The sequence below is a fragment of the Chanos chanos genome, chromosome 4 (assembly GCF_902362185.1).
Source record: "Chanos chanos chromosome 4, fChaCha1.1, whole genome shotgun sequence".
NCBI lineage: Eukaryota > Metazoa > Chordata > Actinopteri > Gonorynchiformes > Chanidae > Chanos > Chanos chanos.
Window position 1 is genome coordinate 26004579 of NC_044498.1, and position 13125 is coordinate 26017703.

Sequence of the window (13125 nt, forward strand, 5' to 3'; positions counted from 1 at the left end):
GATTTCAGTTAGTGTTATTAGGAAGACCTTGATAAAAATGACAAAGGACCCATTCTTTTCCCTCCTGTGTGGAATAGCATTTTTTTAATGTGTGGTAAGACAACCTGGTTCATCTATGTTACAGATCTATATCCCAACCAGGTACCTCAAGACTCCATCCTCCATCACACTATGATGAACACTTTGTCTGCTATGATAATTAGATTCTTTAGCTAGGTCAGTGAAGCAAGGCTGAGTCATTAAATCTCAATATGTCAATGGACTCCTATAACATCCAAACTGCCCTGACTACAGCTCAAACCTTAATTTAATTCCTCTTAATATTTTGGATCTACACTGTTGAGTATTTAAGTATTAATTCAAATGTTTGTTCATTGTTTACTGTTACTTTCATAATGTACTGCTGAACATACACAATTAGGATTATAGAGGAACATTTCAAGATCGTCCTCCATCTCAGACGCTGGCTGATGCCACGAGCCAATAACACCCACCACTGCCAAAAGCTAACGCCACGCTCAGTGACAGGGAAACAGTTACGCAGCTGTAAAACAAAATAAAATGAAAAATAATACAAATTTGTACAACAACCACCAATGTAACAACAACAACAGAAGCAGAAGCAACCATAACAACAACAACAACAATAATAATAATGCACATGTCTGATCAGGTTAGGACGGCTCTCACATCTAAACATGTCCTGACTTCTCATACTTCATCACTGGACTGTGTTTGTATAAGATACTCAAGGGGATTTTCCCAATTCCACCTTTGCACACCTCAGCTGGTGGCATGTGTCAAAGGCAAACATTGTGAAAATTTGGTTATTTCAGAACCATGGCTTGTATAGTGAATCATGCAAATGCTGTAGAAATGCCTGATGTCCATAGTCATTTCAACAATGAGTTTTCAAGCATGAGGAAGATTTAAAAGATTACTTTTGTATGAGACACAATCTGGTTGACTTTGACTCCTGATACTAACTTTTGGGGCAGTCCTGTTGATCTATATTGTTCCAGGTTTATCTGTATCTAATGATACCTCACTATGTTTCCATTAAGCTGACACTTTACAAGCCTTGTTTTAGTGTAGTCTCTTTTTGTTACATACTTCCTCTGAAAATAAATCACATCTGGTATTTTTGTTGTCCACATGAAGTGTCTGGTTTGAATGCAGGATTTGCCCATACCAGGAGGATCTAGCAGCAACTGTTCCAACATACTTTGATTTTGCCACATACATCAGCAATTTAAAAATTTTGGTTTTGTGTTTCAGACCTCTTGCACACATTGATGGCTTGCACTGATGTTCCTTTGACATCTCAGTAAACCGTAGTCCTCATGGAATAGGCAATTAACAGCAGTAAGTATATTTCTGTTTGTCGTGTAACTGCTGCAGTCTGGTACAATGGCATCTGAGTCACGAGTATAGTGAAGCACCACTAGAACAGAGGGCTTAAAATCTGTTGAAAACAAACAAAACCCAATTCACAGTCAAGAGGGGCTTACAAGCTTTTTCAAGGTTTGGCAACAATATTATAAATCTTATTTCATTTAACGTAAAAGCATGCTTTTTCATATTTGAACCCATTATGATAAACATATTGCATTGTAAACCCCTGTGCATGACGATACTAATGGCTCTACAGACAACTCTAATAAAAGTGAACTGTGACCTAATACAGTACAAAATACTTACTGTTATGACCCACTCTGAAGTTTTACAAGTTACATAGAGCAAAGTCTTGTGGAAGGGTGTGTGAATAATGCAGGTGTTCATTTATTTATTTCTTTATTTTCATTAAATCTGTGTCATTGTGAAATCTAAACATCTCTGACAAGAGGGTGAAGATTTACCTGGAATTTTCTCAAGTGCTGCCTCAATGTCTGTTCCAGCCCGTGACACAACTGGACAAAAGGCCAGGATGAAATCACACTCCATCTCTGAGTCGACCTCACACAGACACTCTAGTTTCTCATGGAGTCGTCTCTTGAAATCCTCATGGACATTTAACGTATTTCCACAGATTTTTGTGACGTATTTCAACTTCTGTGGACCTTTTATATACAGGAAAGGAAGAATTACGCACTGTTATACTGCTAGGAAACATTTATGCCATTTTAACTAATCATGAGCAGCCTTACAGTCTTGAATGAGAATGACAAATACACAACATGGGGATTATTTCTCAGACAGTGTGATTACCTGATCCAGGAGTCCAAAACAGATTGATCCTAGAGTCCAAAACAAAAAGAAATAAAACGGTTCGTCGGGTATAGACTGGTCGTCACATGTAAACACAATATAAATAGATAAACAAAATCTCACATCAGCGTTTCTATACGACAGCTGTTTATGGTTTAAAAGCTGGAACTAATTCAGCGAAAGTCATGAGGTACCACACATAGCCTGTTTTACATACCAGTTCACGGAATACCTCATCGATCCGAGTCCTTCATCCTCAAGCACCTTATTTACACATTCGCTGTTCTTAATAAGCGTACTTACACGAATTCTGGGTAAAAAATACGTCTTAAACGTTTAGCCATTGCACTGTTTTTAGTTAATGTGTTCGAAAACGAAATAAGCTTCGCCGAAACTAATGATCGAATCCATTGCACACACAACATTTTAAACAACACCAAACTATAAAGTGCGAGACTTAAAGCGGGTGCTAAAATAAAGGTAGAATGTTGAAATGACGTTGCAAAAAATTAACCACTGACTTACAATGTTGTCCAGATCATGGCTTACATTTTTTGTTGGTTAGGCTTGCCTCACAGTTGCAGTTATTTTCACCAGATAAGCAATCGCAGCAGACTGCAGTCGTTCCAGAGTATTGTCGCTTTAGAGTGTTTCCTGTGGAATAATTCGATAGACAGACAACATGATATAGTGAGTCGATTTGCACAGGATCTCCACATCAAAGCTGTGCATATATTACTATCAAATCAAAAATATTGTAGTACAAGTCCATCTTACCGCTATCTACTACGGCTGGTTCTGCGATTCTCACACTGTGACCATTCTGTTGATCTGTCGTTAAAATACGGCCAAATGGTAATGTTTGAGTTGACTATGTCTTTAAGAACTGACACCGAAAGCGAAAGTCGACCCCATTTCAGTCATCAACACTGTTCAGGACTGTAAAACCACGATTCGTACCCGGAAGCATGATCCGTTCTGCACATGCGCTAAAATGTGTGCATGCTTAGAATTTAATCTCTTCTACGACACTGCCTAATCCGTTCCACGCATGTGTGATTTTTTACGTCGCCTCTCTTTAATCATGGGAAATGGTGTAATTAGGTGAACTGTTGTGTGTTTCAATAAATGTATATTGTTTAAGCACTGTTTTGGTGTATGGTCACATTTCCCGTTGATAATGTATTCATACTCTTCTTCATGAAGAGAAAATCTTTAGGTAATCGATATTTACTGAAGTTAACTGCATGGTTGTTGCGACAACACTTGTGATCCCCGTACCGTAAAACTAGCTTCTAGAGCTAGCAAGGTTAGCTTCAGCTCATCTTGTGAAACTGATGACGCATTAGCTAAGTGGCTTGTAGTCCTGTTATTTTTCTCTGCTAGCAGAGGGGTGACAACAGACATATTTCAGAGATGTAAGGGTTTAAGTCTTTACGGAGACCATCTACACATGCGTTTTATTGAACAGAATTGAATGCGGGTCAAGCCACGGCGTTATTTTATCGATTTTCCAAAATCCCATTACTCATCTTTTAATAAACCAGAACTTGGAAAAATGCTAATCTGCAGCATACAAAATGATGACTGTCACTTGCTCACTCTATAACACATAGATATAGAAACATTTCCAAATCTGTGCTAGAGCAAGCATTATAAAGAGTCTTGCTGGGGACTGCCAGTTGTTTCCGGATAAGATGTTCACACATGCGAGGTGCAAATAAGTTGTGTGTCCGACTACGTCGGTATGCGCATGTGCAGAACGGATTGTGTTTCCGGGTATAGTTTGTGTCTCAATATGAAGTATGCTAAGTACGCTCTCCCGTTTTTAGGAGTTCGGACTCGCAAGTTCAATTCGGGAGTCTGGCGGGGACGCAGTACGCTCAAACTGCATTTGAAACAGCAGCGGTATTACTGGCTAGAGGCTCTGGAGCTCACTTGGTCCGCTAGTAGTTGTCACATCTCCAAACATTTAAGACTTTCAAGGAGGCGTTACTGACCCATGTTTGAATTCTGAAATATTAATTTCTTGCCTGAAAAATCTTAAAAACTACATTTGATGACAGAACAACAGTCATAATACGAAACTTAGAGTTATGTGGTAGCTTGTCTGCTGCCATTATCGCAACTTCTGTGAAATTTAGGTGAAATGCATTGTGGAAAACTTGACTCCCCAAGTCCACACAAGTCACCTCCTGATGCATCCTTGATAAAACCCATGAATCAAGAACACGTCCGGGTATTTGATCTGAGCCGTTTCTCAATATGCGTTCTTCTCTGTACTTGGCGTTCTTGTGGACTTGTGAAACGTCATCAGTCACGGCCGAAGTACTGTTCCATTTCAAAGTTCACATCTGCTTACAAAGTCATTTTTCCTGGGGCTTGGTCATGTTATAATTTCACATCTAAATGTAATGCACAGTCTCACAGAATATTGCATCTATCATCACATTGTCTTAGATGTGACACTCAATTATCAACACCATATTTGAATGACTGTGACTGTCTCTCCAGTCATTTCCCCTACAGGCAGCAGACGGCAGTTGCTGCGGGATCTTCATGCTGATGGTAAACTTCTGCAATTTCTACAAAATGTTTTTCTGTTTATGTAAGGCCACTGTTATCGTTACCACTCTCTCTATTTCACAGTATGCCCTCTGCATCTGCACTGGTGCTCCATTTGACTTCTCGGAAGTAAATTGTAATTCATTTAACTTAGGCACACACAAAAATTGAACTGCAATTCACCAACATTACACGTGTATTACAGAGAGACATGCCATCCATTTTGAAGTGCTGATGTGTTCAGCTCATGGAGAGGTTCTCCATTGAAGGGTAGGGTAACTTTTAAACAGGAAAACATTGGTCTGCTTCATATACTGACACTATATTCAAAAGGCATGGACAGGGCTTTGCCTTCTGGACAGAAGAGGCAAAAGCACTGGTGGCTGGAAGACTAGAGCCTCTTCTTAGGCTGCCCCACAGACATACCCACAGCAACCCACTGAAGGTTTGGCCAGCACTCACCTGACAGCCATCTTCAGTTTTCCATCCAGGATTTTGTTGCTGCATGTATTGACTAGCTGGTCTATCTGTTGTTGTTATTCATGTATGGTAACGGCACACCAACAGCTGATGTTGCAAGGTAATCCCAACCTCAGGTATTTTACTTATTGAAGGAGGAGCCCAGCGTCATAAAAGACCTCCTCCTGGCTGTACAGTGGGTCCACAGCAACCCGGGGATGTTCGCAGGACAGCCTTCCTGCGAATGGATCAAGAGGACCAGCAGAACACCTTGAGGGTGGCGCTGGAGGGGGAGGACCTTGAAGCTAAGGACCCCTTCGTGTCTCTGTTTGATAACATGAAGGATATGGACGTTTTCCTCACAGCGTGTTGTGATCAGCAGGGCCTGAGGGTCAACGCTGTGTGTGAAGTGTAGGCTGGACTTTGGTTTCTGTTCCTATCTCTCTGTTGAAATCTCTCTTAATTCCTAATCCTGTATCAAAATACTTCAAAATATAAGATCGCTTTCACCAAAGACATTGTTTGTTAGCGACCTGATCAGTGATCTTAGCCTTGACATGATGGGTTTGTGTGAAACTTGGTTAAAGCTAGACATTCTTCTCCTTTTAAATGAAGCTTCACCCCCTAACTATTCCTTTTCCTCTGCTGTTAAGGCAGCAAAGAAAGGTGGGAGTGTAGCTCTAATCTATAATACTAAATTTATTCCTAACACCCTTAGTTTACCTAATTTTGACTCCTTTGAGTTGCTCTCCGTGAAACAATATGGTACTGCCTCATCTTTTCTCATAGCAGTGCTCTGTTGTCCCCCGGGGCCCTATAGTCAATTTCTTGATGAGTTTTCTGAATTTATCTCTGTTATTCTTACTAGAGTGGATAAAATCCTGATACTGGGGGACTTAAATATCCACATCAATAACAATTCTGATTCATTTAATAAAGCTTTTACAGCTATCATAGACAATTTTGGCTTTAACCAATATGTCCACGAACCAACTCATTTCAGTGGAAACACTTTAGATCTTATTCTAGCTCGCGGACTAGATATCTCTCACATTGTTGTCTCTCCTTACTCTGCTGCCCTCTCAGACCATTTTCTTATTACTTTCCAAGTAGCTCTTCTGTTCACGCCAGTTGTCTCTACCGCGGTTTGCAGGTTCCACCACTGCTGCGCCCGCTGATCTACTTCCTACTGCGCTCAACTCTTTCAATGATCAGCAAAGATCTTTGAACGACTTGACAGACAGCATAAATTCTACCCTTCGTAATGTACTAGATATGGTAGCACCATTAACTATAAAAATAGGCGTAAACACTTAACACCTTGGTTTAATAATGAAACCTGCGCGCTGATGCAGGAAGGAAATTGGAATGAAACTGGCGGACAACCAAACTAGAGGTTTTCCGCCTTGCATGGCACGACAGCCTGATAGATTATAAACGCGCTCTCTACACAGCCAAATCCGCGCATTACTCGAAAATAATTAATGTTAACAAAAATAACCCCAAGTTCCTTTCTTATACAGTATCTAAACTTACCCAGAAGTACTCCCCTTAATCTAGCCCTTTTACTGCAAACGATTTTGTTAAATTTTTCTAGCAAAATATAGACTTAATTCATCATAACATTCAAATTAATTAATCAAATCAGACTGCCTGCACGCTCTCCGTTACTGCGCCTAAGATTAGTCAGGATGTGCACCCTTTAACTCAATTTAACCCTATCTCTCTAGACACTCTCCAAATTGGTGTACTCTGCTAAACCAGCTTCTTGCCTCCTTGATCCTCTACCTGCTAAACTTTACATAGAGCTTTTCTTGGATCTCGGCCCAGCAATCTTAAACATTCTAAATATGTCACTTAAATCTAGTGTTGTACCCTCCTCTTTCAAAACAGCCATGATCAGACCTTTACTTAAAAAACCGAACCTTGACCTTGAAGCCGTAAATAATTATAGGCCGATCTCTAATCTCCCGTTTCTTTCAAAAATGCTTGAAAAAATTGTAGCTGCTCAGCTGATAGCCCATATGTCCTCTAACAGTCTGTTTGAAATATTTCAGTCAGGCCTCAAGTGTTAACAAATGATAACAAATGATCTTTTATTAGCCATGGATGCTGGTGCTACTTCTATTCTTATTCTGCTTGATCTGAGTGCAGCATTTGACACAGTCGATCACGCTATATTGTTAAAGTGCCTGGAAAACCAAATTCGCATAATTGGCCTGGCACTCTCTTGGTTTGAATCTTACCTCTCTGAGAGAAGCAGTGTGTCCATTATAATAATGTGACCTCTGAATACCGTAAGCTTAACTATTGTGTTCCTCAGGGATCAGTCCTTGGCCCTCTTCCATTCTCTATTTACATGCTCCCTTTGGGTGACATTATTCGTAGTTACAACATTAACTTCCATTGTTATGCTGACGATACTCAGATTTTCTTACCTATCCAGCACAATGACTGCTCTGAATTGGCTAACCTTGAGGCATGTCTTTGTGCTATTAAGGGTTGGATGTCTTAAAATTTCCTGATGCTTAACGCAGGCAAGACTGAAATGCTGAGCATCTTTTTAGTGATCTTACCCTAAATTTTGACAACTGCATCATCTCTCAAAACTCTTCAGCTAAAAACCGTGGTGTGATTTTTGACTGTAGTCTCTCGGTAATCACTCACATCAAGGACACAACCAAAACTGCCTTTTATCACCTGAACCTGACCACACACACACACACACACACACACACCACACACATCGAGAGAGAGCTGAGAGAGAGAAACACTACTCATTGATTAATGAATAATTAAATCTGGTCCACCTATTTGAAGTTTACTCTCCTTCTCCTGGGGGTATTCCAGAAAGTTAGTTAACTCAGGGTAAGTAGTAAACCTTGTAATGGAAGAGCCCTATGGCTTCATTCTCCTAGCAAAACAAAGCCATAAGGCTCTTCTCTTAGGAAGTTTACTACTTGCTCTGAGCAAACTAACTCAGACTTTTCACTAAACCCACTTTCTGGAAAACCCCTCACATCGAATTGTTTGAGCAGTTCCTCACTGTCTGTATTAATTTTAGGATGAATGTTCATAACGGCAAGTCCAATGAGTTTGCCATCTGTTGTCGTGTTGCATAAATAAGTATATACAAATGAACGTTTCGCAGAGGCCATGTGGACACTCACATAGTTAGCAGGACTTTCAGCACACAGTGAATGTTGGGGTAGAAATCTGCTGTGCTCTTAGTTCTAACATGAACTAGCTAGTGTAGGACTGTCATTGGTGATTATTTGGGGGGAAAGTGCCACATTTGAAAAGATATAATTTAAGATCCTGCACATCAGCTAACCAGTCAGATTTCCCTAATGCACGTATTTGCATAAAAGGCAAAAGTTTGACAACACTAACCTCCTTTACAGCTTTTTCTATGGTAGTGGTGACAACAGACCAGACATCAATCACATATTCTAATTGAAGAGGGTTTAGACAGAGGAGAAATATGAAGTGGACTTGCACTGATCTGTAAATATCAGTAAACACTCAGAGGCAGTCACCATGTCATTCCCTGCTCACAAATCGGGAATCTCATGGTATGTACTGTGCGTACAGCTGTATGGCTGCAGGCGCCCATGAATCCTGTCAATTCACACCAAACAAGTCAAGTGTGAACATACTCTAAATGAATAAAAGTGGAACAATAGTCTGACTCTATGTGTACCTCCTCAAACAGTCCTTTGACTGGAGGCCTGTTCAAACAGGTAAAACAAGAGAAACAAGGGAAACAAGGATGACAAAGGGCAAAGACAAGGTACATAACAGATACATATAGATACAAAGGTAATTGTTAAAATAGTACATAATAAATAGTGTAATAACATAATTATATAATAAAATAAAACAAAGCTTTTATAGCTATTATGTTCCATATCTTTTGTATTTTACATAATACTTTACATTTTATTCTTAGTACATGCTGATGTCAAGCACGTAAGCCATTTTAGCACCAATGATTCCAATTTCACCAATTCGAACTATTTCACCAGTTTGAACCTTATATTCTCCCATAATATATCTTCCAGCAAAAGGCAATGAGACCTTAAAGCAATTTGCAAGCAATACACATAACCCAGATTACGCTGCTATGTAGTGTTCATAAAGCTAACTAGAGCAAGTTGAGCAATTTTTACAAACAGATTGCATCAAATATTATTGCTTGCTGAACACCTGTACAGCAAATGACCTCTTTTCTAATGACTTCTGTTATTCTGGGTGGCAACCTTTTAAAAATTGTTGTTGAGCAAATCTAAATCCAGTTCATAACCATTTGACAAACCCTATCAATAGGCTAATTGTTAATATCCTGAGACGGTGCATCATATTGCAGAATTTCCTTTTCTTCATTAATTTGAACTAAGGCTGTTCATACATTAAGTCTTCTGATTAAAAAGAAATGCATCACATAGAAGATCATTGTGTTGTACTGGATACAAAGTCTAATGAACAACCTATAAGATACAGCAGCCTACATGCATTGCTGGGTTGCTCTCTGTTTATCTCAGGTTTATCTGTTCTGTGTTTGTTCATTGTTATTCACCTATGTACTGTGTTCTCATTGGTTGACAGCCAATAGGATGCATAGATGTGTAACAGTTCAGAGTTCAGGCAGTAAGCCACCAGGATGTGCAAGCTGGTTAAATGGAATGATGTGGAATGAGAATGACCGAACAGAATTGTGGCTAAGGAAGATTTTTTTCTGTCCAAAAACTACACCAGCCATGAAGGCAATATAATAATCATTGTTTTGCATGATGAACAACCAGTTCACCGTTTACCTAAATGACACTCTGTATGCATAAAAATATCTCATGACAAAAAAACATGCAAAACAAAGAACAGTTACCGTAACAGCATATCTGTTTCAGGGATGTGTTTGTGAGTTACACTTAAAGACATTTGATGGTACTGAGCTGAGAGCTGGATGGAATTAAGATGATTTCAGTGAATAAATTGAATGTAAACACATACAGGAACAAGTAACTACCTCTTTGTCATTGTCAACTTTGTAAAAAAAAAAAAAAGGCAAAGAAGAAAAAAAATGCTTTCAGTGATCTACAATTATATTTTTGCTTTTAAAGAATTGGAAATTGGATCTTTTTATTTTTCAATTTCATTAAAGATACAATTCCTTTTTGTTGCCTACGCATTGGGATTAATATCTCTGTTCGAAAAGGTGACATAAGAAATTAGACTGTTAAACATGTCTATTGTTTAAGTGCCTCTCTCAGTGAAATTATATAAATATTCCTGCTTAAGATCCAAGCAAAGATTTTATAATGCTGTAGATGAAAAAAAAAATTCTGACATACTTTGACCTGAAATCTTTTGCCTATTTTTGTGAAAAAGTGCTTATGAGTTTGTGTCATGAACTGAAGGCGATTCTGGATGCAGGCGCAGATTAGACCAGTTTATTTGAACAAACCGATTAACAAAAGACTGCTTGGAATTCAGGGGATTTGGGGATTCTTGATACAGACCTCAGGTCTAGACATCACATTAACAATACAATTCCACACATCAAACAAGGGAAATCTAGGAGTATTTATACAAAACATAACAGGAATTGATTAACCAGAAACAAGTGCAACCAATTATTTGATTTCCAAGGTTAACTAAGGGAAATCAAGAGATGCATAAACAAACCTATACAGAATAGAGAGAGAACCAGGCATTGCCTGAAGACATTTTCCCACCAACACATTGTCATTAGTCAGTTTTAAGGCTAAAACAGGTAATTAACAGGTAATCACCCAAATTATGTACAGTCAAACTGAGTAAATGTTTGACCTTTGGGTAGAGTGCCCACCATGAATTGTGAAATGCAGTATTTGGTACTACAGTGAATGTGGAACTGCTCTTAGTGGCTCTTGCTGAAAAATCACACATCACATTATTAGTTCTCAACTTAACATCAGTCTATACAACAGGTGGTTACCACAAAACTGTCTCTCAGTTCATTAAAGAACAAAATCTGAATGATTCATATTCCTAATCATTTTAACATAAATCATGTAAAACAACCAGACAACTGTGACTTTATTTTCAATCACTTTCATATCAGTTCAGATGAGCTTAGTTTACTTGCAGTGACATAAACTGCATTATTTAGTTTAGAAATTCTATCACATACAACATACAGAAAAGCAAACAAATACATTTCATTAATCTATTATCTGCTGTCCATTAATACAGTAAATATGTCAAACACAATCAGTTTTAGCTAGACCAGGTGTCTTCCTTGCCAGGAGAAATGCATAGTTGAGCTCCAAATAAACAAACAGAGTGTTTCATGTGCAAGAGGTGTGAAGAAGGATTAGTACATTCCTTTAGGAGGTGAAGAGATGGCCAGTGACTTATGAGTTCTTTCTGAAAACTACATCCTCTGAATAAGCCATAAAGGCATTATCATGAATAATCAGAAAAGCTGGATACATGTGCAGGGCTGACTTTAATCTGTTATCCAGAGTCAAATCACTTAACAGGCAGTTCCTTACACGGTTATCAGTTGATAACTGATTCCTCAGCTAGCAATTAATCCCAAATCGGGCATAGGTCAAAATACAGGAACAAGAACAGGAACAGCTGGCTGTTTAGAATGACAGATTTGCAAAGACTAGGGAGACAAAAGAAGTATATATAGCAACAGGTGCACTCGAAAACCAGTTAGTGAGCTATATAGGCCGGGGGTTAATGAGCTGGTGAAGCCAAGCACTGATAGGTCGAATAACAGGGAGTTGGAGAAAGAGGTGTGACAGGTCCCAACAAAGCCTTTCCCATAGCCGAGCAAAACATGACCTATAATACAGAATTCAGTATGAAGGATACTTTTCGACTGTAAGCTGCTGATTTCACATCCAACTAAACTCATGTGCATCTGATTGACTTTTGGGTGTAATAAGGATTTAATAATACAGATTTCACTAATTTAATTAATTATGAAGTATCTGCAGTAAAGGATAATTTTACAATCCCTTCTTATGTAGACAAGTTTTTGTTAACTGGCATTGGCACACTGATTTGTATTTTTTTTTTATGCAGCAGGAGCCCTCAGTTTGTTTGAATTTTTAATCTCATGTGTGACAGTGAGGAAAGGTTTTGACACAACACTTCTTATAAATTATTTATACAAATCCTGTTCATATCATGGCCATGTGATAAATTTTAATGTGATTAAAAAAACCCAAATCACAGTAACATTATGTGCTAAAATAAAACACTGTTAATGTGGTACAAATGCTAGCATTTCCACAAGTGTTTGATCAATCGGATGCTATAAACAACAAATGACTGTTTAAATGTATTCTTGAAATGTTGCATACAATACCAGTAAAAATCAGATTATAGTCTCAATTTTACTTACTTGATGAGTTATTATTCACCTTGAATTGATTAGGTGATTTAAGTGATTACTCACCTTTTGAACACTCTCCAACATTTATGACAGCTACAGAGAAACACATAAAAAGACGTCATTAAAATTGAAGAATCTCATTGTTTGTCTCATTTAATAATGAAAACAGGATAATACCCTCCAAGTTGTCCTGATTTAGGAAAAAAGGAAATTCCACTCTACTTTGCATCGTGGAGATCTTTCCTCTGCCTCATCCATTAATTTGAGATATCGGGACACATTTTCGGGCATTATCCCTAACACAACACAACCTGGTCCATCCATGTTAAAGGTCTACAGTCTAATCACACTTCAGGCCCATAACCTCCATCACACTATGATGAATCACTCTGTCTGTTACGATAAAGAATCAGATTCTTCAGTTAGGCTACTAAGGCAAGGCTTCAATTACAAATCCCAATATGCCAGTGGACTATACTACTGTTAAGATTCCTGTGTTC

The 13125-nt window shown here is 38.5% G+C and overlaps 1 protein-coding gene across 2 annotated transcripts; it reads right to left on the reverse strand.

Moving 5' to 3' along the window:
- Nucleotides 1-267: 267 nt before the first annotated feature.
- Nucleotides 268-3050, reverse strand: LOC115810911 (uncharacterized). 2 transcript variants are annotated; one of them, XM_030772952.1, is made up of 6 exons: nucleotides 2986-3050; nucleotides 2758-2862; nucleotides 2209-2237; nucleotides 1860-2060; nucleotides 1281-1465; nucleotides 268-544 (listed from the first exon to the last, which is right to left on the reverse strand). In XM_030772952.1, coding segments are annotated over exons 2-6 (630 nt in total). In that variant the 5' UTR covers nucleotides 2760-2862; nucleotides 2986-3050; the 3' UTR covers nucleotides 268-331. The 2 variants fall into 2 exon arrangements, with proteins under 2 accessions (XP_030628812.1, XP_030628811.1); XM_030772951.1 differs by lacking the exon at nucleotides 2986-3050 and having other exon boundaries at nucleotides 2734-2780.
- Nucleotides 3051-13125: the final 10075 nt, after the last annotated feature.

Coding starts and splice junctions, on each gene's coding strand:
- LOC115810911 (XM_030772951.1), bottom strand. Junction 2,061..2,208: donor GTTTTGGACTCCTGGATCAG/GTAATCACACTG, acceptor TGTATATAAAAG/GTCCACAGAAGTTGAAATAC. Junction 1,466..1,859: donor AGCACTTGAGAAAATTCCAG/GTAAATCTTCAC, acceptor TGTTTTCAACAG/ATTTTAAGCCCTCTGTTCTA.